Source organism: Chanodichthys erythropterus, chromosome 1 (genome assembly GCF_024489055.1).
Source record: "Chanodichthys erythropterus isolate Z2021 chromosome 1, ASM2448905v1, whole genome shotgun sequence".
In the NCBI taxonomy this organism is placed as follows: Eukaryota; Metazoa; Chordata; class Actinopteri; order Cypriniformes; family Xenocyprididae; genus Chanodichthys; species Chanodichthys erythropterus.
The window spans coordinates 35,261,023-35,288,183 of NC_090221.1; the positions used below are offsets into that span (position 1 = coordinate 35,261,023).

Here is a 27,161-nt window from a genome sequence, read left to right on the forward strand (position 1 = left end):
ACCCAGGCCACCACCCAGAACAACCAAACAACCCTCTAAAAATGCCCTAACAACTCCCTGCCAACCACCCAGAACACCCAAGAAATCACACTGCAGCATGCTAAAAACCACTAAGAACACCTTAGCAACTACACAGAAAAATGCTGGCAACCACCATAACTTTCATTCATATATTGAGAATACATACATATTTAAGAAAAAAACATTGTTATGGTTTAGTATTTTGGGGTATTTTTAATTAGTGAGTGTCAGTGTGCATTGAGAAACATCACAGTGAAAGCCATTTGACACACGCACACACACACACACACACACACACTATATGCACCTGTGTGTATGTAGTAATATTTCCAATGTTTTTCCATTAGGTCACCATGTGAGTAGTGTGTGTGTGAGAGTTATGCGTGTAATATAACTCCCGGCATTTTCCTCTCTCAGTGTGTCTCAGAGGTGCTGTACACTTTGACTGGTTAATACTGTATATCATAGCCTTAAACACACACCCGTGTGTCTCGCTTTGTAAAATCTCCCAGAGCAGTTTTATGCTTCTAATAACTGAAGCTCGGAATTACATCATACCACTGCAAAGCCTGAACCTCCAGCCAAACCAATGAAATCATCACAAAAAGAAGTTAAAAAGACCATATTTGATGTAATTGTTGTTATTGGAGTATTGGAAAAAAAGAGGCAGATTCCTTCAAATTTCATTAGATCCCACTGAAAGCAGTTAAAGACTCCAGCTAATGAACAGACGACTGGGAGTCACGGCACAGAATGAACACAGACTTTTTCAAACTATTGCATATCTTTCATTCAAACGGACACACAAGAACCATCTTGACACACTCTTTATGCATGCTTATCCTGGCTTCTGTTTGTTGTTTTGATTCATTTCTATGCACACATGGTCCAAAATCAACACCTGCAAGCCAATTGTTAATAAAAATTTGGCTTTTTGACTGTTTAGTGAAGCAATATACAAGAGCATCATGCATATAGTTACAGCTCAACACCTTCATGACTATATTATATTATTAACTTGACATTTGAATTGATATTACAGTAGATGCAAATTTAAGTGCATACATTTTCATGCATTATTTATGACTTAAAATATCTAATGGTGACAAACTAAGGTTGTGCATCATTCAGAACTGAATTGAGAATGCAGTTTAAATCTCTGTCTATTAATTTTCCTATTATCAATGTGAAGCTGCTTTGAAACAATCTGTATTGTAAAAAGCACTATATAAATGAAGATGACTTGACTTTAAATCCAATTCAACAAATTTGAATTGAACTGGTTGCAAACAGAACACACAATTGCAATTGAAATCTGAATGAGAAGCAGAATTAAAATGTAAAGAAATTTATAGGACTGTAATTTTAACAAGAAAAGACTTGTTTGAATGTTTTGAAAAAAGACAGAGGATGGATGGATGGATGGATGGATGGAAGGAAGGGTAAATCGTTTAAAAACACTCAACACATGAACTGTGTTGAATTTCTTTGAATTACAGTTCAGTACATTTATCTTCCTGTCATTTCAATTCAACTTCATAATGCAAAATACGGTTTAATGTCTGGTTGCATATATTTATGGCCAGTAAACTTTCATTCTTCACTCCAGTGGCAGGTTTGGCAAAAGCATAATTTGGGCCCGTGCGTGAGTGTGTTTTCAGAACGGTGGTGACGGGACACTGCATCTGCGGTTCCTGAATATCGATCACCGCACACAGAGATGCCAGAGTCTATTAGATAAAGTGTGTGTGTGTGCGTGTGTGTGTGTGTCTGAATGATGACACAAGAGAGGCTCAGAAAGACAAAATCAAAGTCAGGAGTAACGGAGTGTGAAAGAGAAGAGAGGAGGAGTACAGGGCTAGACCAGAGCTGATGAAGAGATCAACAGAGACTCTTAGTGTGTGTGTGTGCGTGTGTGTCTGCTCGAGAATGGAGGGATGAAAGTGGATCATCTAAGTGTGTGCTGATGAACCGTAACGAAGATCAACAAGAGACCTCAAGAATACAATACTGGAGAGAGAGAGAGAGTGTGTGTGTGTTCATAAAGACAAGGTGCCCTTACAGAACAGCACCGTTGCAATAATATAGTAATGTATCAGATAATATACACTCAAACAAATTTACACTCTAAACCACACACTATTAATTTTTTTGATGAAACATTTTTATGCTTAAAAACACTGAGTAAATTTTAAAGTCGGCATGAAACTGAAGTTTCATTAGTCGTTTCTTCCCTATTATGTCGTATATCTGAGTGATACAAGAACAAATGTAGGGAGTGGCTTGATTTTGTCCACGGAGAATTGATTGGATGTTTGGATGGTTGTGGTTTGCTATTGGTGGATCTCATGTGAGTGACAGGTTGCCCCGCCCTTGTCATCTGAGAACACTGAACAAAAAAACACACAAAATAGAAATTTGTTTCAATATTTCTTGCTGGAAAAATGAGAATTCCTTCTATTTTGTGTCCAACATACTCAATTTCTTAAGTTGTTGTTAAAGATGAATAATATTGATATGAAATAAGTAATAATTGTAGTTCTTGAAACTGATCAGTATAATATCTCAATTCTCCAATATTTTGATTGAAATTTAACAAACTTTTAAGTATATTTTAAAAATATAATTTATTAGTCAAATACTTATTTCCTCTTGTTAAAGAAAACGTATGTACTGTACATTTTAGACAAAAATCACTGTTGGATTTTTAAGCATTTATTTTGGTATGTCCAACTCATGGTATACTATATAGTATACAGAACTCTTTAGTATTTTTTGTTAATAAATGCAAAAGCACAGCATTGTATTACCACAGTACTTTAAACGGATCCATTTCAAGGTCAAAATGTGTCAAATCCACCAGATTAATGAATCTAAATTCTTGTAAACAAATCACAGAGCAAACAGCCGTCCTGAAACCCACATTCCCTCTCGGGAGGATTCAGAGACAGCAGACATGAAAGACGAGAGGGAGGAGATTTGGCTTTGGATGCTTAATGAACGTAAATGCTGGGTGTTCGTAAGAATTGCAAATATTCCGTTAAATATTCCAGACTTTCCTAATTGAACACACACACACAACTTGTTCCTCATTAGGCCTGTTGTGTGTGCATGAAATAAGCAAGTAGTGTTGTATGATAATGTTAATCTGTAGAGGCTAATGGGGGTCATTAGCATTTTCAACCAACATCACACACACACACACACACACACACACACACACACACACACACACACACACACACACACACACACACACACACACACACACACACACACACACACACACACACATACACACACACACATTTGTCTATATTAGTAAGCTCATCACAGAATTCCTTTGTATTTCTATCAGGTTAATAATATTTTCTATCTCCTAAACCAAACCCTAAACAAACCTTCACAGAAGCATGTGCAAAACACTAGATTTAAACATGATTTGGACAATTTATAGGCTGGTAAAATGTTCACACTAGTCGGTTGTCATGATATTTTACTATATATGAGAGGACTTTTGGCCCTCACAAGTTTAGCTAAACAAGCACACACACACATGCGCGCACACACACACACACACACACACACACACACACACAGTTTCCACTATGATTAAGGGACAAATCCTATGCTCTTTGATCTATAAACTATTATCTATCATAAAAATTAACCTAGCATGAAAACTAGGTCATTTTAAATGCATCAAATGTGTGTATATTAAGGAGTATGTTGGCCTGTCCCTCCTCTAACTCATCTATTGCTAATGGGTTTTCATAAGCGATTTAGGTTTTATGAGTAACTTTTAAATAAGTCAAATAAGGTCTGTGGTTAATGTTATTTCAAGAGACTTCCACATTTCTTATAAAAAATAATTTACATATAATTTCAACTGTTGTCTGATTAATTATGCACATAAATATACATCCTTATGGCTTTAGTTCTGATGTGGTAAACTTATTTTTGAAAGCACAGCGGTTTTAAAATTTACATTAGAGGTCTGAATTTGAGTAATTTAAATTGTAGAACATTTTTTTTTTAGATAAATTTTCTTAAATTAAAGTTAACCAAAATGTTATTTCATTCTTGCTTTTTTCTCAGTTTTAGCACAAAAATGCTGACAGCTTTCAAGCTCAACCAACCCTGTTATCACAGTTATTGTAAAATCAATAAACCCCAATATTCTGAATTTTATTCATTTGTTCTTATTTTGATAAAAAAATTTATTTGAATGATTTTTAGTGATAGAAAATAAAGAAATCACACAAATCAGAGTTTAAAACTCATTTTAGACATGTTCCAAATTTTGCTAAAGGGTTGGACAAATGTCAAACATATATAAAATAAAACGCCTTTTGATAATAAAACCTCCAAAGGTGAATGACCAACACTGAAGGCCACTGACCATTTGCTGAACATGAAGAAATAAAAGTGTTTTAAGCCTTATTTTGTTCCCTATTTGTGGAAATGTCAGTAACACACACACACACACACACACACACACACACACACAAACACACACACAGATGAGACGCACAGCTTTGAGTCGGTCTCATAAAAGAAAAGAAGCTTAACAGAAAACAAGATATGAACTACAAGACACACAGAGAGCTTATCAAAGAGCAAAAGAAAGGAGGGCGAACACTCCCATCTTAATGTTCGTGGAAGCAGGGACACACTTAAGAGGAGGAGGAGATTACAGAGGAATAAAGTGATAATAATAGGCCCTTCAGGAAGAAAAGTAGTGAGACAGAGAGAGACTTTAATCAGCTGGACGTGACATATGGGGGATTTTGTTAACCCTCATTAATATTCGTAATAGTCGTGCTGGGGTTACTGGCGTCTCTGAGCATAAGACGGACGTGAACTTTAAGAGCGTCTCTCTCTGGTTTCTTCACTTGACTAGCATTCTTGATTACAGACACAAACTTGCATAGTGTTGGGGAGAAACTAACTAAAAGTTGTGTTGCTTCTAACTTTTCTGAAGTTTAGCGGGTTTACAAAAACAAGCTACTCCTTCCATCAAGTATCGTAACAATCTACATGTTTTTTGTCACATATTGTATTGCACACACAGCTTTAAAGTCAGGTGAAGTCAGGCAATAATCTATGGGAGGAGAGCAAAAATACATATACATTTTCATAAATATGTATAAATAAATACAGAAATAAATTAGTGCTGTCAAACGATTAATCACATCCAAAATAAACATAATATGCATGTGTGTACTGTGTATATTTATTATAAATATGTATAAATAAACACACATACATGTAATAATTTAAGAAATATTTACATGTATATTTATATATTTAATTTATATTATATATAAATATAAATATTTTATACAGTATATAAATATAATATATTTTTGTTAACTATATACATGCAAGTGTGTGCAAACTTTTATTTTGGATGTGATTAATCATGTTTAACCATTTGAAAGCACTAAAATAAATAAATGCAATAAAACATTAATTTAATGAATACATTAGTAAATAAAATAAATGTAATTTTATGAAATGTATAAATTCATGAACTATATGGATCATTTGCATTTCTTCATTTCTTTATCTTGCAGGTTTCATCCTCCATGAATGTAAATGCAATTTGCATTGCAAAGCTTGATTCATTTTAGTGAATTGGTTCATTTGGATGGTTGATTTAAATGAACTGACTCCAAAATCAATTCACTGATTCATTTTGTGTTACCTTTCAATAAAATATAGTTGTTTTAAACTCAATTATATATGTGTTTAAGTGCTGTAAAAAGATGCACTCAGTAATATTTTGCTAATGTTGCATAAGACAATATGACCTGGATATGCACTGAAACTACATGGATGCAGCACCACACAGCAACTGAAAAAAATCTTCACAGTTAGCCTTAACCAGGATTTATTTTGTGTGCAATAGAGTCACATAATTACTGAGTGCACCTTTAACATCGCCAACCTAAGTGAGATCCTCATTGTTTTTGTGAGATAAATCCTACACAGAATAAAAAATGATATAATCTGAAAACACCCTCTTAAGTAGTTTCAAAGTAATTAGCTTCTTTTTGTTACTGCAGCTCCAAAGTGTAGCTTGAGCACATGCACAATCATTCTAATGTCTTTTACACACATATTTCTTCTTTCTCAGACAGGTAAACAAGAAAAAAAGAAGCAAAGTGACACTGGATTCACAGCAAGGCAATGGTGACCCAGATTTGATCTGAAAATGGATTTCTGACCAATGCGAACACTGTGGAATATAATTTCCCGAAATACACCGTGGAATAATTACCTATGTTTTAGATAGTATGCTTAGAAACGAAGGCCACACCCCCTCCAGCTCCTCCTCAGGGGGCTGAGCCAATCAGCAAAGGTCATGGGCCGACGGGCGGCTGATGCATCCAATGCTGTGCCGGCGCTGGAGGTGCCTCTTGCTGGTGGGCGGGCCATGCTGTCTCAGAAATGGGGTCCTCTGTGCAGCGTTGGCGTCCAAACATCACCGGGCCTCCGCTCGCTTCCGTCATTAAAGAGGAGGACGCAAGTGGTCAATACGGCCAATGGACCGACTGCGGAAACCATGTCGCTGGACCGGATGAGGCGTTGTGAGGTCAACGGCAGGCATGTCGTCAGGAATGGACCAGACCAGGCGTCCCAGGAGAGCGAGGTGTACTGTCAAATCAACACCGGCAAAGTCAATCCGAACCAAACAGGACTGAGAGGGAGTTTAAAACGAACCCCTCGGTATGTTAACGGAAGTGTTGTTGCATCTGAGGTGGTGGGCGGAGTTTGTAGCGAGGGGGCGGAGTCTGAAGAAGCGAGACGGCAGAGTCAAACAATAACACGTGATTGTAGGCGGGGACAATCACTGAAAGGGGAAGCATCCAGGCCGTCCTTGCACTGCGGAAGCGTCGGCTCGTACGCCACACCCCCTCGGCCATGCCGGATGATGACGTCATCGCCCAAACTGTGCGCCAGCTGTGGGCGGAGACAGTCTCAAGCCCCGCCTTGCATGGCACCCGCTTGTCGCAAACGAGCCGCCAGTCAGGTTCAAGCGAGCATGACGCTTCCGATGCCGCCGAGGAAATGCTGTTCACCTCGGCTGCAGAAACAAAACTCCACAGTGGCGCAACCAACGTACGCCCAAATTCCCAATAACATAACGCACACGCAAAACGCGACAACATGCTCCACCCCTTCGCAATCCAACAAAAAAGACGCACTCGCAAAAACAGAGACATCGACACAGCCTGAAAAACCTAAAAATGACTCGACGAAGCACAAAACGCAACACACACAAACACGAGTCACACACACAGCCAAAACAGAATCAACCACACAACAAAAGACTAAGGACAAGTGTGTGACTACGCAAACGCACACATCAGTATCCGCCACGTCTAAACCGATTGGCTGTGAGTCACAAGCCACGCCCACTCTTCCACCCAAGAAAGCGTCTCAGGTGCAGGTCAAATCTAAACCAGCGCCTCCAGAGTTTCTGATTGGCTCAAGGGTGGAACCTAAACCACAAACCCCGCCCCCTCCCTCAGAACCTAAAACTGAGACAGAAACGGACTCTAAAGAAACCCACCCACCGCCAACAGATGATATCCCACAATGCAACGGGGCACCTGGTGTTCTACACGGACTGCTGCAGAATGTAGAGGAAAACCTGCTGTATAATCAGGAAAAGATCAAAGTTCTTCTCAATGTCATCCAGGATCTGGAGAGGAACAAGGCAATGAGCGAAGGGTGAGCGAGAGCGAGAGATTAAGGCTCGGGAGTTCATGAAAGCGTGTTTGATTTGCGATTCCACACATCCATCATTCCATAATTCCCCTGGTAACTGATGTATCCTGAGGCAACACCTCGGGAATCTCGATCATCAATGGAACATCGACCCCCTACCGCTCTCTCTACACTCTTTCTCTCACATTTGATGTCTTATTTTCTGTCTCATCTTCACCGCTGCACCTCCTAACGCATTTACACTCTTTCTCTTAATCTCTTAAAAGTTTGCCTCCCTTTTTTATCCTCCATCCACATACACACAGTTTCGTCAGACCTCTGCTCTGATTGAAAGCTCAGATCTGCCAGAATCGATCAGGAAAGTGACTGTGTTGTATGTTTTAAAGTGTTCATATTCATTACATATTCAAGGACATTCAATAGAGGTCTGTATGCCTGTGGGATTCCTGCTGGCCTTGATTTTATTTGTTGTGACGCAGGAGTAAATTTTTGAGTTGTAGAAAAACTCTACAGAAGTAGAGTATGCGGGCTCGGAAACCATATATATATTCTTTGGTAAACAGAAAGTTCAAAGGAACAGCATCTGAAATAGAAATCTTTTGCAACATTATAAGTGTATTTACTGTCACTTTTGATCAATTAAATGCATCCTTGCTGAAAAAAAGTTATTTTTTTTCTTTTTCTTTTTACCCTAAAGTTTTGAATTGTAGTGTATAAAAGTTTCCACAAAAATATTAACTATTATCATAATGTATGTATATACAGTGCACAGCATAAATGAGTACACCCCCTCATAAACTTCTGAAAGTCAGAAATTACAGCAGTTGCTTAGAAGACATGTTAGGGTTCTTTAGAGATATAATGTTCTAGCAAGTCTGCTTAATCAATTACCAAAGAAGCATGTCAAAATTATTCAGGAAAATAATATTTTGTTATCAAGGTGTTAAAATGTTGTGTAGCAAAAATGAGTACACCCTTCTAAAAGTTACTAAATAAAATGAAATAAAACATTTTCTGGTGTAAGTTTAAGGCAATGTTTGATCAACAGGTAAGTATGTTGAACCAAAACATTTAAAGTGAAGTAATTAAAAGTGTTTAATAAAAACCAATGAATCATTCTCAGACTTAATGCTGACAACAATGGAACCACTTGGGAGAGAACTGTCAGGAGACTTATTTCTTAGCACAAAATAGGACAGTGGATTACCAAATCATTGTTTTAAGTGTGAAAATATAGCAAAAGTAACACAGGAATTCAAAAACATTGGACTTGTGACAAGGCCACTGAAATAATCAGGCCTTCATTTTAAGCTTTCATTTAGTGATGATGGATTTTTTATTTTTTTTGCTAGACAAAGAGCAGGAGAAATACCAAGCGAGTGTCTCAGAGCCAGCAAAAGCTATGAAAAGAGTGACTGTTTATCTCACAGAGTAAGATGTAAGAAATGACATGCATGGTTCTTGTTCTCACTGGAACTACCTACTGTAGCCAAAGCACAATAAAGTCAGTTAGCCATTTCCAAAGCCCATATTTTCAAAATATAGATTCTGGGAATCAATACTCTGGTCTCATGAGACCAAATCAATCATTTTGGATCTAACAGCATCCAAAATGTTCTGGTGTTGCTAGAGGAGGAGTACAGTGAGAAGTGCCTGGTTCCCACAGTAAAGTTCAGTGGTACTAAAACTCTTACATAGGGATGTATGAGTGCTGAAGGTGTGAGGGAGTTGTGCTTTATCAATGCTGTCATGAATTCCCACACCACTGTGTAGTTTAATACACAAACTTGAAACAGAAGATGTTATCCTTTCCTCATTCCCTGCATTGTTGGGCATTTTTTCAACATGACAATGAGGATATGCATTCTCCCAAACCTTCTGTGGACATGTATTGCACTCAATCTTAACACTCTTGAGCACCTGTGGGGGATTCTGTAGAGACGAGTTGAGCAACACTCCCCGTTAAAGATCAGGGCATTTAAGGAGCTCATCATCCAGGAGTTAAACAGGACAGATGTGACAATTTGTCATGAACTTGTACACTCTGTGCCAAGAGGGGTCAGAGCAGTATGTTCAAAATTATGGAGGGCATACTAAGTACTAGAATATTATACATTTGTTGAATTAAATCTAGGGTGTACTCATTTCTGCAATCCCTAATTTAAAGAAAATTGGCTAATTTACTTGTTTTATGGCTATTAATGAGATATTTCTCAGTTTTTATTATGTATATGTTTAATACATTTTAGTTTTGCCATCTTTCCATGAATTGTATTAGTGATCATAAAGAAAATACATATTTTGCATTTGTTCAGAGAGGGTGTACTCATTTATGCTGTGCACTGTATATATATAATGCACTTCCTTGAAAATGCAGACATGTAGGATGACAATCATTGTGGGTGGAAGCAGGATGGGAAAGCACAGACCTCTAATTCAATGTTCTGTGAGTGTGAATCACATGCTCAAAGCGTCTGTGTGTGTATGTGCAGGTCTTCAGACTTTCTTGTTTTTTCAGGCGTTGTTCGTATAGAACAGGTCAGGACATCAACAACTGCTCAACCTGCCAGAAAACAGCCTGCATTATATACAGGTAAACATTACCATAGCAGCCCACGTATGTCTATCATGTCGTAATTTAGCCTTTTATGACCAATTTCCTCCCTGTCTGACTTTTACAAATAATCAGGCTGATTTTGCTGCTGTACTATATGTAAATGACCTCTGTTGTGATTGGCTACACTTCACATTAACAATGGGAAGTGACATAACGTTCAAACATGACAACACATTCATTGCATGCCTTTTTTTAACATCAAAGCATTTCACACAAATCAAAGTCCATTAACACATGCAAACATGTCAAAATGGAGCCTCTTTTTTAATTTTGTGATTTAATTTTGCTATTAAGTTGTTTAGAGGCTGACCAAAACTCACGTCAACACTTTACTCTCAGACTTTCAGCAACAGCGCTCAACACTGCACAGAGAGCATTAGCTGGTGTCACACAGGACAGACCAATCAGACCTGAACAGAGCAGAACATGGTCTATTTTTTATCTTGAAGTCATGTTGAAAACGCAACACTAGAGAGATGCAATGCAACATCCATCTGATGCATATGTACATACTGTAGATCAAAATTTTAAAAATTAGCCCAGAAATTGCTCCATCGGAGACACGTGAACCACGAGCTAAAGAGAACGTTTGTACAATTATACTAAAAGGCCTTTTACTTGATAGAAAAGCATAAACTATCAAGCAGATGACAGAAGGCATTGTAGCAGATGTCAATAATTTAGATGCCTTGGAATTTGCTTATTAAATATGATACAGTAGGTTATACAGGGTTAAAACTCTTTAGAGCAAAAAAAAAAAAAAAAATCCTATTTCCTATGACCCATTTAAAGTATTATAAATCGTGCACAGAGCCACATCTGAGTTATGTCTCTTCTGGGGGGCAGAAACAGACAGAAATGCACCAGGAGACCATGAGGATGATTTAAGAGTTGCATCAATATCCTACAGCAGATCAAAACTTCCGACGGCCACCAGAAACACACGAGCATCTACTCTATGAAGAAACAGATTGTGTTAGTCCTAATTAGTGCTGCTTGCTAAATCAAGCATTATTATTACTATTTATCATAGTTAGGGGTGCATTGTCTTCAAAAAAAGTAAAAAACTTTAAATAAGCAGTTAAAATGGATGTGAGTGTGTGTGTGTGTGTGTGTGTGTGTGTGTGTGTGTGTGTGTGTGTGTGTGTGTGTGTGTGTGTGTGTGTGTGTGTGTGTGTGTGTGTGTGTGTGTGTGTGTGTTTCTGTAGGTGTGTGATGTATTTGTTAGAGTTAGCTGGTTTGTAAGTTTGTTAATCAGGGGACAGAGCTCAAACTCCCATTCAACCATAATGAAGCCTTGAGGGACAGAAACACACACACACACACACACACACACACACACTCACACAGACACACACACACACACACACACACACACAGACACACACAGACACATATCATAAAACCAGAGAAAACTCTGAACCTTGAGATATCCCTCCAGTCTCACAAACACACACACGAACAGCTAGTGAACGTGTATGAAATTCCCTCAGCTCTTTTATCTCCCTTCCTCTTTTTTCCTGTTTGGGATAAACAGGATCATTATTCCCGTACTATGAAGAGCTAATCGCACACTAATGCATGTTTCCAGCACTCACACTGAGGTAAAGCCTCTGGAATCAATTAAGAGAGATGGATTTCCTATTGAAGTTTAATCTCATGACAATACAGCAAGAGAAAAGCCATGAACACACACACACACACACACACACACACACACACACACACACACAGGTTCTGTTCCAATTGCTATTCAGCTTCTTTGTCTACATAGACAGCATACTAACTAAAGTGACTGATTTGGAGCGCCCTACATAGGCAGCAACTCATGTGAAAGTAGACAGTAGACTTGACAAAGTTTCTTTAATTTGTTCATGCATTCATTCATTTATTCAAGCATTCATTGATTTGTTCACACATACATTCATTAATTAATTCATTAATTCATGTGTCCATGCATTCATTCGTTTGTTTGTTCATTCATTCATTCATTCGTTCATCCATTCATTTATTCATTCATTCATTCATTCAAGCATGTATTTGTTCATGCATAAATGTATTCATGCATTAATTTATGCATTCATTCATGCATTCGTTCATCCATTCGCCTATCAATTTGTTCATTCATTCATTCATTCATTCATGTTTCCATGCATTCATTCATTTGTGCATGCATTCATTAATTTGTTCGTTCATTCATTCATTCATTCATTCATTCACTCATTCATGCATTTAAGCATGTATTCATTCATGCATACATTTATTCATTCGTTCAATTGTTTGTCTGTTCGTTCATCCATTCATGCATGTATTCGTTCATGCATAAATTCATTAATTTGTTCATTCCTTCTTTCATTCTTTCATGCATGCATTTATTCATTCATTCATTTATGCATGTATTTGTTCATGCATGCATTTATTCATTCATGCATTCATTTGTTCATTAATCCATCCATTCGTTCATTCATTCATCCAGCCATTCATTTCATTCATCATTCATTCTTTCATGCATTTATTCATTCATTTATGCATGTATTCGTTCATGCATTCATTCATTCATGCATACGTTCATTCATTTATAAATTTATAGATTCATTCAATTATGCATGTATTTGTTCATTCATCCATTCATTCATTAATTCAATAAATACATTTAATTATTATCCCACCAAGACAGTTTTGCAGCAAAGGTGTCAGACACAAAACTGACAAATTTACAACAAAATCACTACAATAAAATGAAATAACAATATATTTAAGGCAAGTTAGTTCACTCATTGGCCATCTTGTCCATTAGTAAAAAGCACAGAGGTACACCTGCTATTGGTCTGATAACTATATCGGTCTGATATAGATGGGATTATGCTTCAATAACATTCAAAGTAGCACTAAAGTCTGACAACAATGGTAAAGTTTTGTTTCTTCTAGTTTTCAGTACTCATTTTCCCACAAGAGAAATTTTGAACGTGTATACTTTTGTCAACTTTTAAGAGTACACCAGCATCATAGATGAGCTCAAAGTTAATAAAAATGGACTGAAAAAAACTCAGGATTTTAAGGTCTTTAAAAATCTGCAGCAAAAAAGTAACATCTGAGCAAAAAAAACAAAAAAAAAAAAACACATTTCCTCTGGGTTTGCTTTGCACTCATGCAAGCTGTGTGATTTATAGTGCTAGATATCCTTTGACTCATGATTTCTGGAAGATAATATTGATGATTAAGATTTTTCCCCATCTAAAAGTGCAGACTCCAGCTTTGAGCTTTCTGACTGAGTGAACGCTCTTCCCTCAAAAGATCCGTTCATCACAAATTCTGCTTTCATAATTCTTTATCTCTCTCTCTCTTCCTTAATCTCTCTGTCTTGGTGCCTTCGTTCTCTAGGGATGCAGGAAAGTCGAGATGGGCTTGGTTATAGTGCTCCTTTAAATACAGAAATTGGCACTCCTCTGAAGTCAAACATTTCCTTTCCCCATGCAAACCTCAGGTGGTTGCTCAGTGGTTACTAGCCCGAGTCAAAAGAGTCTATGATCCTCTTTATGAATCATTCATGTCTTTAGCACAAACGTTATGCAACAAAGTTAAAAATTTAGGGTTAAAGGTCTCTTTAAACCACAAACATAAAGTCTGAGCAACAACAACAGTAATGCAAACACTACTGATGACAAAAAAAGCATAATCAATTACACTGGGAAAAAAAAAAAAAACTCAGTGAAGATGAATTTGCACGGTGCAACAATCATATACATATAAATGTGTCATCTGGATATGCAAATGAGAGACATCACCTAGCAATTTCTAGTGACAAATGACGCCCTCTGAAATGTCACTGAAAAACAGATTTACAGCCGGCAAAAGCTGTCGAGTTTCAAATGCAATACAGAAATAACTACATTTGCATTTCCTGAAGAAAACAGAAGTGCTTGCAGGATGGCAAATGGAAAGTTTGAGATTTAGCTCTGCGTGTAAAATGCTGCATCTCAGATGCTTTGCTTCTGAGCATCATGTTTATAGGGGACCTATTATGTCCTTTTATGTCCTTTTTTCAAAGTCTTGATATTGTTTTTGGGCTCTCCTAGAATAGGTTTTCATGCTGGTGGGATTTTGCAGACCTTTTTCATGCTCAAACAGCAACATTACACACTAAAGAAAGATGAACATGTAAAAAAGCAGAATAATTCCTCTTTACTATCAGCTGAGCATCAACATTCATCGCACACAATCTCTGCATTACAAAATGCAGCCAGAGATGGTTACACAGACGCAATAAAGGCAAAAAGGGAAAGAAGGACAAAAGCAATTCGGTGTGCAAGTAATACAATGATTTAGAAAAGAAAAGCAATAGCACAATCGATGTGGGACGGGTGTATTTTCCATACAGTGTTCACTAGGCTCTATTACAAGCCGTTGTTGAACATGCTTCATTTATCTCTGTCTCTCATTATGGGGTTTGTTAACCTTCAATACATTCTCTATCGCTCTGTATTATTCTCTCATCCTTTTACCTCTCGTTTTGTTGCTCATCACGCCCATTCTTTTCTCTCTTTCTCTCGACTCACTTAGTTGCTGGGAAATTGCAGGCAGGACTGTGGCTATACTGTAAATAGAGGGCATAACCCCTCACACACACACACACACACACACACACATCCTCCTCGTGATGTTAGATTGCAGGCAGATGAAATGGTCAAAATTTCTGTGTGTATGATGCTGTTGTGATAATAGTTTGTGTCAGCGGCCTTGGCTCCAAAAGTATTTGTTTCATTCATTTCTACTTTGAGATTAAAAAAAAAAAAAAACTCATTATAAAGAGTTTTAATCCTCACCCTGAACCAACCAGCTCTGAGATGAAGCAAAATATTACAAACTTTCATTTTAAAAACAAAAATGCACAAATAATCACTACCATTTAAAGCCAAATTACAGTCTGAAGTCAGCAAGATTGTTTCTGTATTTGTTTGTTTTTTAAAGAAATTAATATTTTTTGTTCAGCAAGGACTCATTAAATAAATCAAAAATGACAAAAAAAATATATATATTTCTATTTCAACTAATTATATTCTTTTGAACTTTCTATTCATCAAAGAATCCTGAAAAAAAAATTTCACAAAAATATGAAGCAGCACAACTGTTTTCAGCATTAATAATAATCATAAATGTTTCTTGAGCATCAAATCATCATATTAGAATGATTTCTGAGGGATCATGAGACACTGATGACTGGAGTAATGATGCTGAAAATTCAGCTTTGATCACAGGAATAAATTAATTTTAAAATATTATTTTAAACTGTAAAAATATTTCACAATATTGCTGTTTTTACTGTATTTTTGATAAAATAAGCAGAAGAAACTTCTTTAAGGTGTGTAAGTAGTCACTATTTTTTAATGGTAACAGAAACTTCTTTAAATGCTGGATCTGGATTTGGCTATTAAACATGATTTCAAACAAAACTGAAGCTGCAGTGACTTAACTTCAGAGCTCAAAGTCAAAGTTCCCTGAAAGGTTTATACATTATCATTAAAAATCAATCTCTCTATGGAAAAAAAAAAAAGACAATGAGAATGAAAATGAATTTTTACTTCCTGAACCCATCTGCTGTGCTGTGAAACTTCTAAGAAAGTGAGATGAATGACGGACTGAGCAGATGAAAAGAGTGAGAAACGCAGAAAGAGAGAGATTGAAGAATGTTTCTCTGTAGGTTTGTCTTTAGTTTTGTTTGTTATTTTGACGTGTCATATTGTCCCAATGTTCATTTCTATGTCATGACAAACAATGTGTCATTACAGATGATGAAAAGTGTTTTTGTTTTCCGTTCTCTCTTTCATCAATCACACTCTTCATTCACAAAAAAAAAAAAAAAAAAGATGTATCCATTTCTTTTGTAATTACATCAAAAGCCCAATGGACCCACTTTATATTAAGTGGCCTTAACTACTATGTACTTACATTTAAATTAATAATTTGATACAATGCACTTATTGTGTACATACATGTTTTTACATTGTACTTATGTTTTCAAGACACCTGCATGTAATTACTTTAATAACACTGCTGACCCATCCCTTACACCTTACCCCTACCCTTAAACCTACCCATACCACCAAACCTGTCCCTAACCTTACCCGTGTCCCACCTCAATAACAGCAAAAGTGTTTTGCAATTCAATATGAACCCAATAAGTACATTGATTTAATAAGTACTTTTTGATGTAAGTACACAGTAGTTAAGGCCACTTAATATAAAGTGGGACCAGCCCGATTTCAATGTATCCTATATATTTGCAACAAACATACATTATTAAAAAAACTTGTTTAATTCTGATGCATTTCTGAGTGGTAAATAATGTGATGTGATATGATTGGATTGTGAGAATTATATTATTTTTCCACACAGCCTTGATTACATCAACCAAAAGTTGTTTCGGTGCTTACAAACAAACTTACAAACAAATTACATTTGGAAGAAGAAAAAAAAAAAAAACAAGACAAATATTATTTCATTTAGAATAACATGCACAGATGAATCATTCACAATAAGACCAGAAGAATAAAAAACATTAAAATTATATTCATTTAACAAATAACACCAAAGGTTTCCAGTCTTTTTCTGAATTATTCATCAGTGCATGTTTCCCCAAAGAGAAAAAAAAGAGTCGGTCTTTTTGATCTTTTGTTGAAAAGTAAAACTTTGCTGTTGAAATGTATACATTTTCAAATTTTTCTTTGTAGAATATCCCGTTTAAAATTTTAGTAATCAATAAAGATAAAGGTGGATGTAATGGGTGCATATCTAATTGCAGAATTAATCATTTTTAATTTTAAATATTTAATTTAATCATATTATCTGTCTTTTTAGCGTGGAGCACGACTTCCGTGTGCAAGAGGGACGATTTCAAAACATTCTGGAAGCCTTGGATGAAGCGGAGTACGATGTTCCCGCCCCCATCCCAAAACCCGCCCACATACGCCCGCCAACCAAGAGCCGCGTCAAGAAACTGCGAAAGAAGTGTTTCTGGTGGCTATAGAAAACCATTGAGACCTTTGTGGAAAATTCCACCAGCATCGCTGCTGTCATGGAGAGCCAAACACTTGACTGGACATATGAATACATTCCAGCTTCCAAAAACAACTTTATGACGCAGGATAAAAGATTTGCTCTTACTGAACGGATTATACCTTGAAATAATTGTTACAGCGCGATGAACTTTGCCAAGGCTGAACCAAAAGCTCATCTGACATCCTGAAAACTTGAGGACAATTTAAAATCCAAGGAGACCCACAAGACCTCGCGTCTAACCAGTCAATAAATCCCCTTCATAGTGTCTGACGGAGTCGATATCCCTCTTTACGCTGATGGACAGAGCGTTACCCTGATGGAGATTCTCCGTCTCATCTCCTCGTCACCATTCTCTGACCTTTGTGTGCAGATGGCTTTCGTCCCCGACTAATGAATGTCTAAAGCTCTGTTCCCAAACCTAGTCATCTGCCTACCTACACAGCATTTTAAGTAACCGGTAGTTGAGCTCCAGACACGAAGGCCATCTTATAAGATGCATATATCCTTAATGGAACAGGCAATTGCAGAATGCATCGTGACAAGAATAAGCATCCAAGTTGTAACACTTATCAATACTGACATCTGCTTATTGAAATACTCTTTTGGAATCAATCAGTCTCTTATGAGGCTCTATTTCAGTAAAAATGCTGCCTGTGTAGACCGCAGGTTTCGGAACAGAGTTTAAATGTTTTCAACATTGTAGTTCAGAATTCCAAAAGTTCTAAAATTCCGATGTTACAATGTGATTCTAGAAGCAAAAGCAGGAGAGAAAGTGTGACTAAAGGGGCTGTTCATACTGAACACCAGGGCTTGACATTAACTTTTTTGCTCACCAGCCACTGTCTAGTGATTTTCCAAAATTACTAGCCAATCAGCATTTTCACTGGCCCTAATTTTGACATCAGTACCATGGGGAAAAACTGACATATGGATATTTTTATTATAATCTCATAATTTGGCAGCAGGTACTGTATATTAGGCTGCTGTCACTTTAAGACCTGAAGCACGGATCCATTATACTGTTACACATGTGTTTTCTTTCTCAACTGTTTACGATCACTTCAGACATAACTGAATGTGTTTATGTGAATACTCACCAAGACCGGCATTTTGACAATTTTGTCTATTTGACTGTTTAAGCACAATAAGCAGCGAAAAAGAACTTTTAGTACCGAGAGGCAGGTTTATGCATACACACTTTGGGTGTGAGCACAAAATCTGCGGGAATGAGTAAAATTATGTGCAATTTGCGCAACCCCATGATGAAATTCAAGCCCTGAAACACCAACAATATTCATCTGGAGCAAATGAAAGGACTGAGTGAGGAGAGGTGAGTTTGTGTGTCAAACTCACTGTCGGAGAGATGAGAGAGAGCGTATGAAAGTGTATCTATTGAGAGGAAAATGAGTATTGGAAGCGTTTCAGATATTTAAAGGTACAATCTGTGATATTTTTTTTCTGCTAGAGGTCGCTAGAAGCCTATTCAAAACAAAGGCGTAGTTTGATGACGCCAAGTTTTAGAGCGGAAACTTGGGACATGTGGTCTCCATCTCAATGGACGGTGCAAAAGAATAGGGATTGGAGTCTGGAAGAACTCATGTTCGTGGATGCAATTATTAACGTGACTGTAGTATGAAGCAGAGCAGGACCGAGTGTTGCGGGAGCTGAACGAGGAGCTGGAGCGATTGATCAACACACTTCTCACGAGCAGCGGGACTTTTATTATGACACAGTCGCCGGCGCCGCTTCCGCTTTTCCGGTCATGAGTTTACGGGAGCTGTCCTTGTCGACAGAACCAGCGGCAGATGGTAAACAGTAACTATGTTCCATAAATAAGTAACACAATCCACCATAAAACGTGCAAGAAGTAAATAAGGAACTGCTTGAAGCAAGCTAGTGGTTTGCTGGACGCTAGACACTACTCCCGCATTTGTCCACGGCACTGTTGTCATGTGGTTTCTACGTCAGTAAAGGCGGTAACAAAGGTAACTGACGTCATTGACAGGCGACTGCACTGCCCCGTGTCACTGTTTTAGAATGGGAATTTTCTCATGATTTACAAGTAGTTGAAAACATTAGAGATATTGTTTGTAATCAGCTGGACAAAATATATAACACTAGCCTAGTGGTTTTTGGATATTTTACTGCAAAAATTTTACATATTGTACCTTTAAGTATTGATATATATCGAAAAATCAATATTTTTGACAACACTCCATTGTACTTGGTTTATTATTTGAGATGCCTTTTTAAAAGACTAATTGAAAAATGTATATATTATATAAAAAATTCAAGCTGCCACAGAGACTGCGTTACACACCACGCACATTTGGCGGGTATTAATGTCAAGCCCTGCTGTTCTCGTTTTACATCTGCACCATTTTTAGTTGGTCTATGTACATAAACATGCATTTTTAAGGTTGTTTCAATTTAAAAGAAGTTACATTTTTAAAAGCGCTTTGAAACACACGTTCGGTTCCCTTGCGCCATTTTAAAATGTATGTGAACAGCCCTTATTGCTACCTTCAAGTCTCATTGAAATTACCATAATTACTAAAAGAGATTCTGCTCAAGAGTAAGTTTCTCTGAATCAGAAATTATTTGTTTCTATTGCAACACTAAAATTGCTGTGTAGCGCCAACACTACTGCATGTGCAGCTTCATTGATGATGACAGTAACATTTAAATGTGCATCAATTAACGTTGTCTATATCAAATCAAGCGAAACAGTAATATGTCTTGTCTAGAGTTACAGCAGCACATTAACATTTGCCTGTAATTGAAGCTGCTGCCATTTTGATTGTTTCTACATGACGACACATCGGTCAAGTGGGAGAAGTCAAGAGTTTTTGTTACATTGAGAGTTTTTGACTTATAATTAACAAGTCTGACAAAAACATGAGCAAGTTTTAGTTGGAAACTGGTAATTATGGTAATTTCATCATGACATGGACGCCCCATTAATGCAACAGCCGCTGATTTCCTCACAAACTCACACAAGACTTAATTAAAGTGTAAATGTTCGGTGTTCTCACAGACATTGTACCTTCAATGTTTAGATTTGTTCTGATATATTTTTCTCTGTGTTTGATACACACTTTCTTACACACAGATCAGCACTTCTTGCTTCCTAGAGTATGTAATGTTCAAACTCGTCTTCCACTCCGTATCTGTCCTGTCTACATGTCCAGACTTGAAAATATATAGTATATATATACAAATATATAGAATAACAAATATTATAATCAATGTATTTTTATACGCCAATATTCTGATAGTCTAAGACTACATTTCCCACAATGCACTTATTCCTCCCTCCACCTGTTTGTAATTGAGATATTTAAGATGACGTCAATAAAATTGTGTATTTTAATGCAGTAAATGTCTCTGGTCTGGTCACAAATAACAATAACAGAGCATCACAAGTAAAAGTAAACCTCAAAATATCAAATTATACATCCTTGACTCTAAATATGAGAAATATTAATGCGATACTCGTCTTAGTAAAGACCACTAACTGGAAAACAAGGAAAAGGAATGGAGAGGATGTAGAGGTTTTAACTCACGATGAGAGTGTGTTCTCGGCCCATCGTGATGACTGTGCGGTTTATCGTCCTCAGCAGAGATGACACAATGTCCTGAATGTGCTGAAATGTGTCTCCCTGGAAGAGAAAAAGACAAAAACGCTCGTCATTTGTATTCTAGCACTGAACCGCACTGCATCCAAACGGTCAAAGATTTTCTCATTAAGTAACCCAATTAAAAACAAACACAGATTCACTCTTGAGTTCCTCACCTCAGTGTTTCCTGTTTATGAGCTACAAATCTTAAAGGAATAATTCAGCCAAAGTGTCAATTCTGTCATCATAAGCAGCTCTTTTTCCATACAAATCAAAGTGAACGGTGAGCACGGCTGTCAAGCAAGATTTATTTTCAATAAATAGCTATTTAAATTTGTGTTGCTTTCTCACATAAAGAATTCAGAAGATGTTGATTACTGATAAGTCTGATAAGTCACATGGACTACTGTCGTGATGTTTTCATTTATGAACCTTTACAGCCCCTGGTCAACATTTGCACAGAAAGGAGCAGCATAAAACGACATGATTTAATGATAACAGAATTCGCATTTTTTTGTTTGGTCAACCATTTCTTTTTACTATACGCTACAAATGAAGAGTGAACTGTGCGTTCGTGTTTCAGTTGCAGGTCTGGTCTCTCTGGCTCCTTCACACTGATTTATTGTTTAAATGTATTGATCGTACTGAAGAGCTCTGGAACGGCCCAGATGAGTGTGTGTGTGTGTGTGTGTGTGTGTGTGTGTATGATGTCAACTAAAGGCCTTTAATTTCTTTTTATTCAGTTTTTAAATCAATTCGGAGAGTATAAAACCCATCTGGGCCCAAAAATAGTCCATTTAAAAAATGTTGAGTCTCTTAAAAGTCTGATCTTTTGCTGTACAATTCAGCCTGTTACTCCAAAGAAAGAAAAATGTCACTCGTAATGGCATGACATCACATTTCTGAGCAGCATGCACATAAAGTATGATGGAAACACATTTACGGAATAAATCCTTTGACGCGCAACTCACATGACTTTGCCTCAACAGAGGATGTGATTGGATAACTGGACTAACCAGCGGACTAATCATATCGCACAGAATTTCATATGTTGGATTGGTCGTTCTGAAATGCTTGAGAATTTCAATTTCAATGATTTGGTTTAATTCCCTCCCAGAAGCGTCTTACATGACTGTGTTCCCAAACACCAGCATCTGAACGCAAGATAACATGACAGCGTTTGTTGTGTTTCGTCTGCCGCTCTGAGACTCAAGTCATTTATGATGGAGGAAAAAAGAGCCACAGTTTGCAGCAACTTCCATTTTTATTACTGATATTTTGTGCCAATTTCCCAAGAAGTGAGGATTTTGTTCTCTAGAACACACTGGATGGAAATGGTGCTTTATTTTTGAATGTTTCATGCGATATTCCAATTTTGCACATACGTTTGGATGGAAACATAGCTACTGTTAACTAAAACTAAGACTAAAAGTATTTGAAAATAATTTTTGGTTACTGAAATAAAGCTGAAATAAAACAAAATATAATTATTAGATGAACATATCAAGCTTAAAAAACTTAAATGAAAATTAGAAATGTCGCCTTGGCAAATAAATAAATAATAAAAAATAAGAAATTAAAGATAACAAATTAAAGCTACATAAAAAAATATGTTAAAAGTTAATAAAAATGCACATAAGTACAGAACAAAATTAATAAATCTTAAACTAAAAATTAAAATGAAAACTGAAAATACAAAAATAAAAGCTAATTCAAAATATAATAGGTAACATTTTAGAGCAAGGTTTATATTCAAAAGAGTTGTATATTTTTATAGCATTCATTATTAAATAATATGTTCACATTCATGTTACCAGTGTATTAACTAATGAGATACAGCATTTGATCTTAAAAATGCAGTAGTAAATGTTGAAATTAACATTAATATTAATATTAATAAATGCTATACAAGTATTGTTCATTGTTATTTCAAATTAACTAATGTAGTTTATAATGTTAACAAATGAAACTTATTCTAAAGTGTTACCAATAAATTCTATAATAGTATATAAATAATACTAAAATAACACTTGAATGAGTTTAAAAGTATCTCTCTGCTTCCTTCTCATGAGTAGGTTAAGTTTCTGAGCATCTGACATCAGTGATGTAAAAGTGGATGTTCAAAAGCCTTCATCGACAAACATCTTCTGTCTGTCTGTGAGAATCACAGGAAAGTGACCCGTGTGTGAGTGTGTGTTTACCACCCCCTCACTAATTTCATGACGCAGAGGCGGATAAAGTGAGGGATTGAGGGAGAGAGAAACATCTGTTCATCTCTACATGGAGCATTTCATTTCATATTGTGTTTCTCAGCATCAATAGCTCTTCACTTCGGCTGCCAACACAAACACTCTCTCTCTCTCTCTGTGCCTCTCATTCTCTATCCTCAGTCTTTCTCATCTGTTTCTCTCTTTCTCAGAGGTCAGTGGATGACGGCTTAATCATGTACACCTATAATCCCTGCGGGGTGTGTGTGTGTGTGGACGCAGATATCTATGTCACCTGTAGCCTGTCATACGGTACAGCTTCCATTTCTCTTTCTCTCTGTTCACAAAACTGCTCCCTCATCAGTCTCATATCACACTCATCAATCTCATGACACCCATCAACAGCATGTCTGTCCAGCTCATATTTCACCCCAAAATCAAAAGAAAAATTATATTTTTGCTGATGTTATGTCTATTTTAGAGTTGTTTATATTGTCTGTTTTAGAGTTTTTGCATTAAATCTGTATTTTCATGACAACTTTATCCCCAAATACTAATTAAAGGTGCCCTAGAACCATTTTTTTACAAGGTGTAATATAAGTCTAAGGTGTCCCCTGAATGTGTCTGTGAAGTTTAATCTCAAAATACCTCATATATTTTTTAAAATTAATCTTTTTAACTGCCTATTTTGGGGCATCATTAATTATGCATCGATTCAGGCAGCGGCCCCTTTAAATCTTGTGCTCCCTGCCCCCGAGCTCTCGACTATATTACAGTGCATTTACAAAGTTCACACAGCTAATATAACCCTCAAATGGATCTTTACAAGATGTTCGTCATGCATGCGCACGGATCATGTGAGAATAGTATTTATTTGGATGTTTACATTCGATTCTGAATAAGTTTGATAGTGCTCCGTGGCTAAAGCTAACATTACACACTGTTGGAGAGATTTATAAAGAATGAAGTTGTGTTTATGAATTATACAGACTGCAAGTGTTTAAAAATGAAAAAAGCGACGGCTCTTGTCTCCGTGAATACAGTAATAAACGATGGTAACTTTAACCACAACAGTACATTAGCAACATGCTAACGAAACATTTAGAAAGACAACTTACAAATATCACTAAAAATATCATGATATCATGGATCATGTAAGTTATTATTGCTCCATCTGCCAATTTTTGTTATTGTCCTTGCTTGCTTACCTAGTCTGATGATTCAGCTGTGCACAGATCCAGACGTTAATACTGGCTTGTCTAATGCCTTAAACATGAGCTGGCATATGCAAATATTGGGGGAGTACATATTAATGATCCCGACTGCTATGTAACAGTCGATGTTATGTTTCGCCTGTTTTTCGGATGTATTTTAAACAAATGAGATTTACATAAGGAGGAGGAAACAATGGAGTTTGAAACTCAGTGTATGTCATTTACATGTACTGAACTCTTGTTTTTGATTCTAGGGCACCTTTAATTTAATGTGTAAATGATAAACATTTCAGTTGTAAAGTATTAAACATCATGGTAGTATGTGATGTTATGCTGATTAAATAGTCATCACAGTAATGAGAATCTAATGAAAATTAACATAGAAACTGACAATGATAAGTAAAATGTTGCATTACAGTAATGAAAAAAAAAAAAATATATATATATATATACAGTGTTGTGGTAACGCTTTACAAGTAACGTGAGTTACATAATCAGATTACTTTTTTCAAGTAACTAGTAAAGTAACGGTGTGAATGGGCCTTTATATTTGCCAGAAATATAACTTTTTGGACATAAAAAAACAAGCAAGCAAGCCCAGCCCATGTGAGAACAATTGTTTACATTGTATATACACTACTGTCCAACAGTTTAGGGTCAGTAAGACTTATTTTTGAAAGAAATTAATGCTTTTATTTAGCAAGGATGCATTAAATTGTTTAAAAATGACAGTAAGGACATGTTTAATGTTACAAAATATTTATATTTCAAATAAATGCTGTTCTTTTTAACTTTATCAAAGAATCCTGATAGAATTGTATCAAGGTTTCCACAAAAATATGAAGCAGCACAACAGTTTTCAACATTGATAAAAATCTGAAATGTTTCTTGACCCGCAAATCATCATATCAGAATGATTTCTGAAGGATCATGTGACCTGTAATGATGCTGAAAATTCAGCTTTGATCACAGGAATACATTACATGTTAAAATATATTCAAATAGTTATTTCAAATTATAATAATATTGCAGTTTTATTGCATTTTTGATTAAATAAATGAAGGCCATAAATGTAGCCTCGGTGAGCAGAAGAGACTTCTTTCGAAAACATTTTAAAAACCGACCTCAAAGTTGTGAACCGTAGTGTATATGTTTATATAATGTCTTGTGATTTGGGGTTGAAATATGACATGGACACTTTTTTTTATCTTAATTATTCTATCATTATATATTAGAAGGAAGTTTACAGCTGCTAAGCAACATAACTTGTCACATTCCAATAAAACGGTTGTGTATTTTTTTGCATTTTACAACAGCTCTGAACGCGTCTCATCCACACTCTGGAATACCTAGACAGCATCATCACCATAATGTGTGTGTGTGTCACTCTACAATCACATGCTCTCACAGATGTTCTCTCATCTGTATTTTTAGAAGAATCATTTGAGGTGAATAATGTTTTGAAGCCTCTCTGAGAGTTTAATTTAAACCGCAGCGTGAAACATGCCCTGAGAGAGAAAGAGAGAGAGAGCATCTTCCTCACACGTCTCTCTTCATTGCTGTTTATTTGAACTGCGAAACGCTCTCAGAATCCTGTTAAAGGAGCAAACGAGAGGAAGCAGGAGAGGTCACGACCCCGTCACATCTTCATTCTGCTCTCTCTTCAAGACTCCATCATTCTCATCAGTCGCTCATCTGGATGATCATCATATAATCACACGGGTCTGACCCGCTCACCTCTCCTCTCCACTCAAACACAAACAGATCCTTAAGGAATTTGATGGGTTCAATACAAGTTAGAAGTGAAGTGTGCCATTAGTGCGATGTTAAAACAGTTTCACATATCCAAGACTATATTACTCAGGCAACTATCTAGTTCTTCCTGAAGAGTGTAACACTGTGGCTGAACATTGCTGTGTTTCTTTAGCACTTGTGGCATGACTGAATGATTACCGCTGAAAATGAAGGACGACATACAGAGAGATAAATCAAACCTTAAACAAATATCTAGAAGTCTCTCTATAAAAGCAGTCCCACTGTTAAATTTATGAATAAAGCCAACCCCGTAAAATAAATAAATACATGAATTTTACTATTATTGTCTTAATATTATTAAAATGTCTTAAAACATAATTTCAATTAAATATAATACATATAATTTTTCAATATTAAGACATATTAAATATCAATGATTTCAAATTATATATAATTACAAAAACTGTATAACTATTTAAATATAGACATTAAAATATATCTTAAAATAATTATATAAATATGAATATATATATGAATATATATATGAATATATATATATATATATATATATATATATATATATATATAAATATATATGAATATATATATATATATATATATATATATATATATATATATATGAATATATATATATATATATATATATATATATATATATATATATATATATATATATATATATATATATATATATATATATATATATATATATGAATATATATATATATATATATATATATATATATATATATATATATATATATATATGAATATATATATATATATATATATATATATATATATATATATATGTTAATATGAATATATTTATGTTATAAATAGTAAGCAATATTGATACAAATATGCATATATAATTATGTGACAATTATAGATTTTTTTTTAAATTAAG

The 27,161-nt window shown here is 35.8% G+C and overlaps 2 protein-coding genes across 2 annotated transcripts in view; one reads left to right on the forward strand and one right to left on the reverse strand.

Annotated features, from left to right (window-relative positions):
* Window positions 1-27,161, reverse strand: part of dock2-like (dedicator of cytokinesis protein 2) — a 107,701-nt gene that overhangs the window by 31,434 nt on the left and 49,106 nt on the right. Inside the window, exon 27 of the mRNA XM_067391226.1 lies at window positions 21,001-21,096. Coding sequence (XP_067247327.1) covers window positions 21,001-21,096 — 96 coding nt within the window. The remainder of the gene's footprint in view (window positions 1-21,000; window positions 21,097-27,161) is intronic.
* Window positions 5,733-17,679, forward strand: LOC137024123 (protein INSYN2B). The gene is made up of 3 exons (XM_067391332.1): window positions 5,733-7,764; window positions 10,280-10,354; window positions 17,234-17,679. The coding sequence occupies exons 1-3, from the start codon at window positions 6,392-6,394 to the stop codon at window positions 17,400-17,402; spliced, it is 1,617 nt and encodes a 538-aa protein (XP_067247433.1). The 5' UTR covers window positions 5,733-6,391; the 3' UTR covers window positions 17,403-17,679.

Coding starts and splice junctions, on each gene's coding strand:
- LOC137024123 (XM_067391332.1), top strand. CDS start 6,392: ATGGGCCGACGGGCGGCTGATGCATCCAATGCTGTGCCGGCGCTGGAG. Junction 7,765..10,279: donor AACAAGGCAATGAGCGAAGG/GTGAGCGAGAGC, acceptor TTGTTTTTTCAG/GCGTTGTTCGTATAGAACAG. Junction 10,355..17,233: donor ACAGCCTGCATTATATACAG/GTAAACATTACC, acceptor CTGTCTTTTTAG/CGTGGAGCACGACTTCCGTG.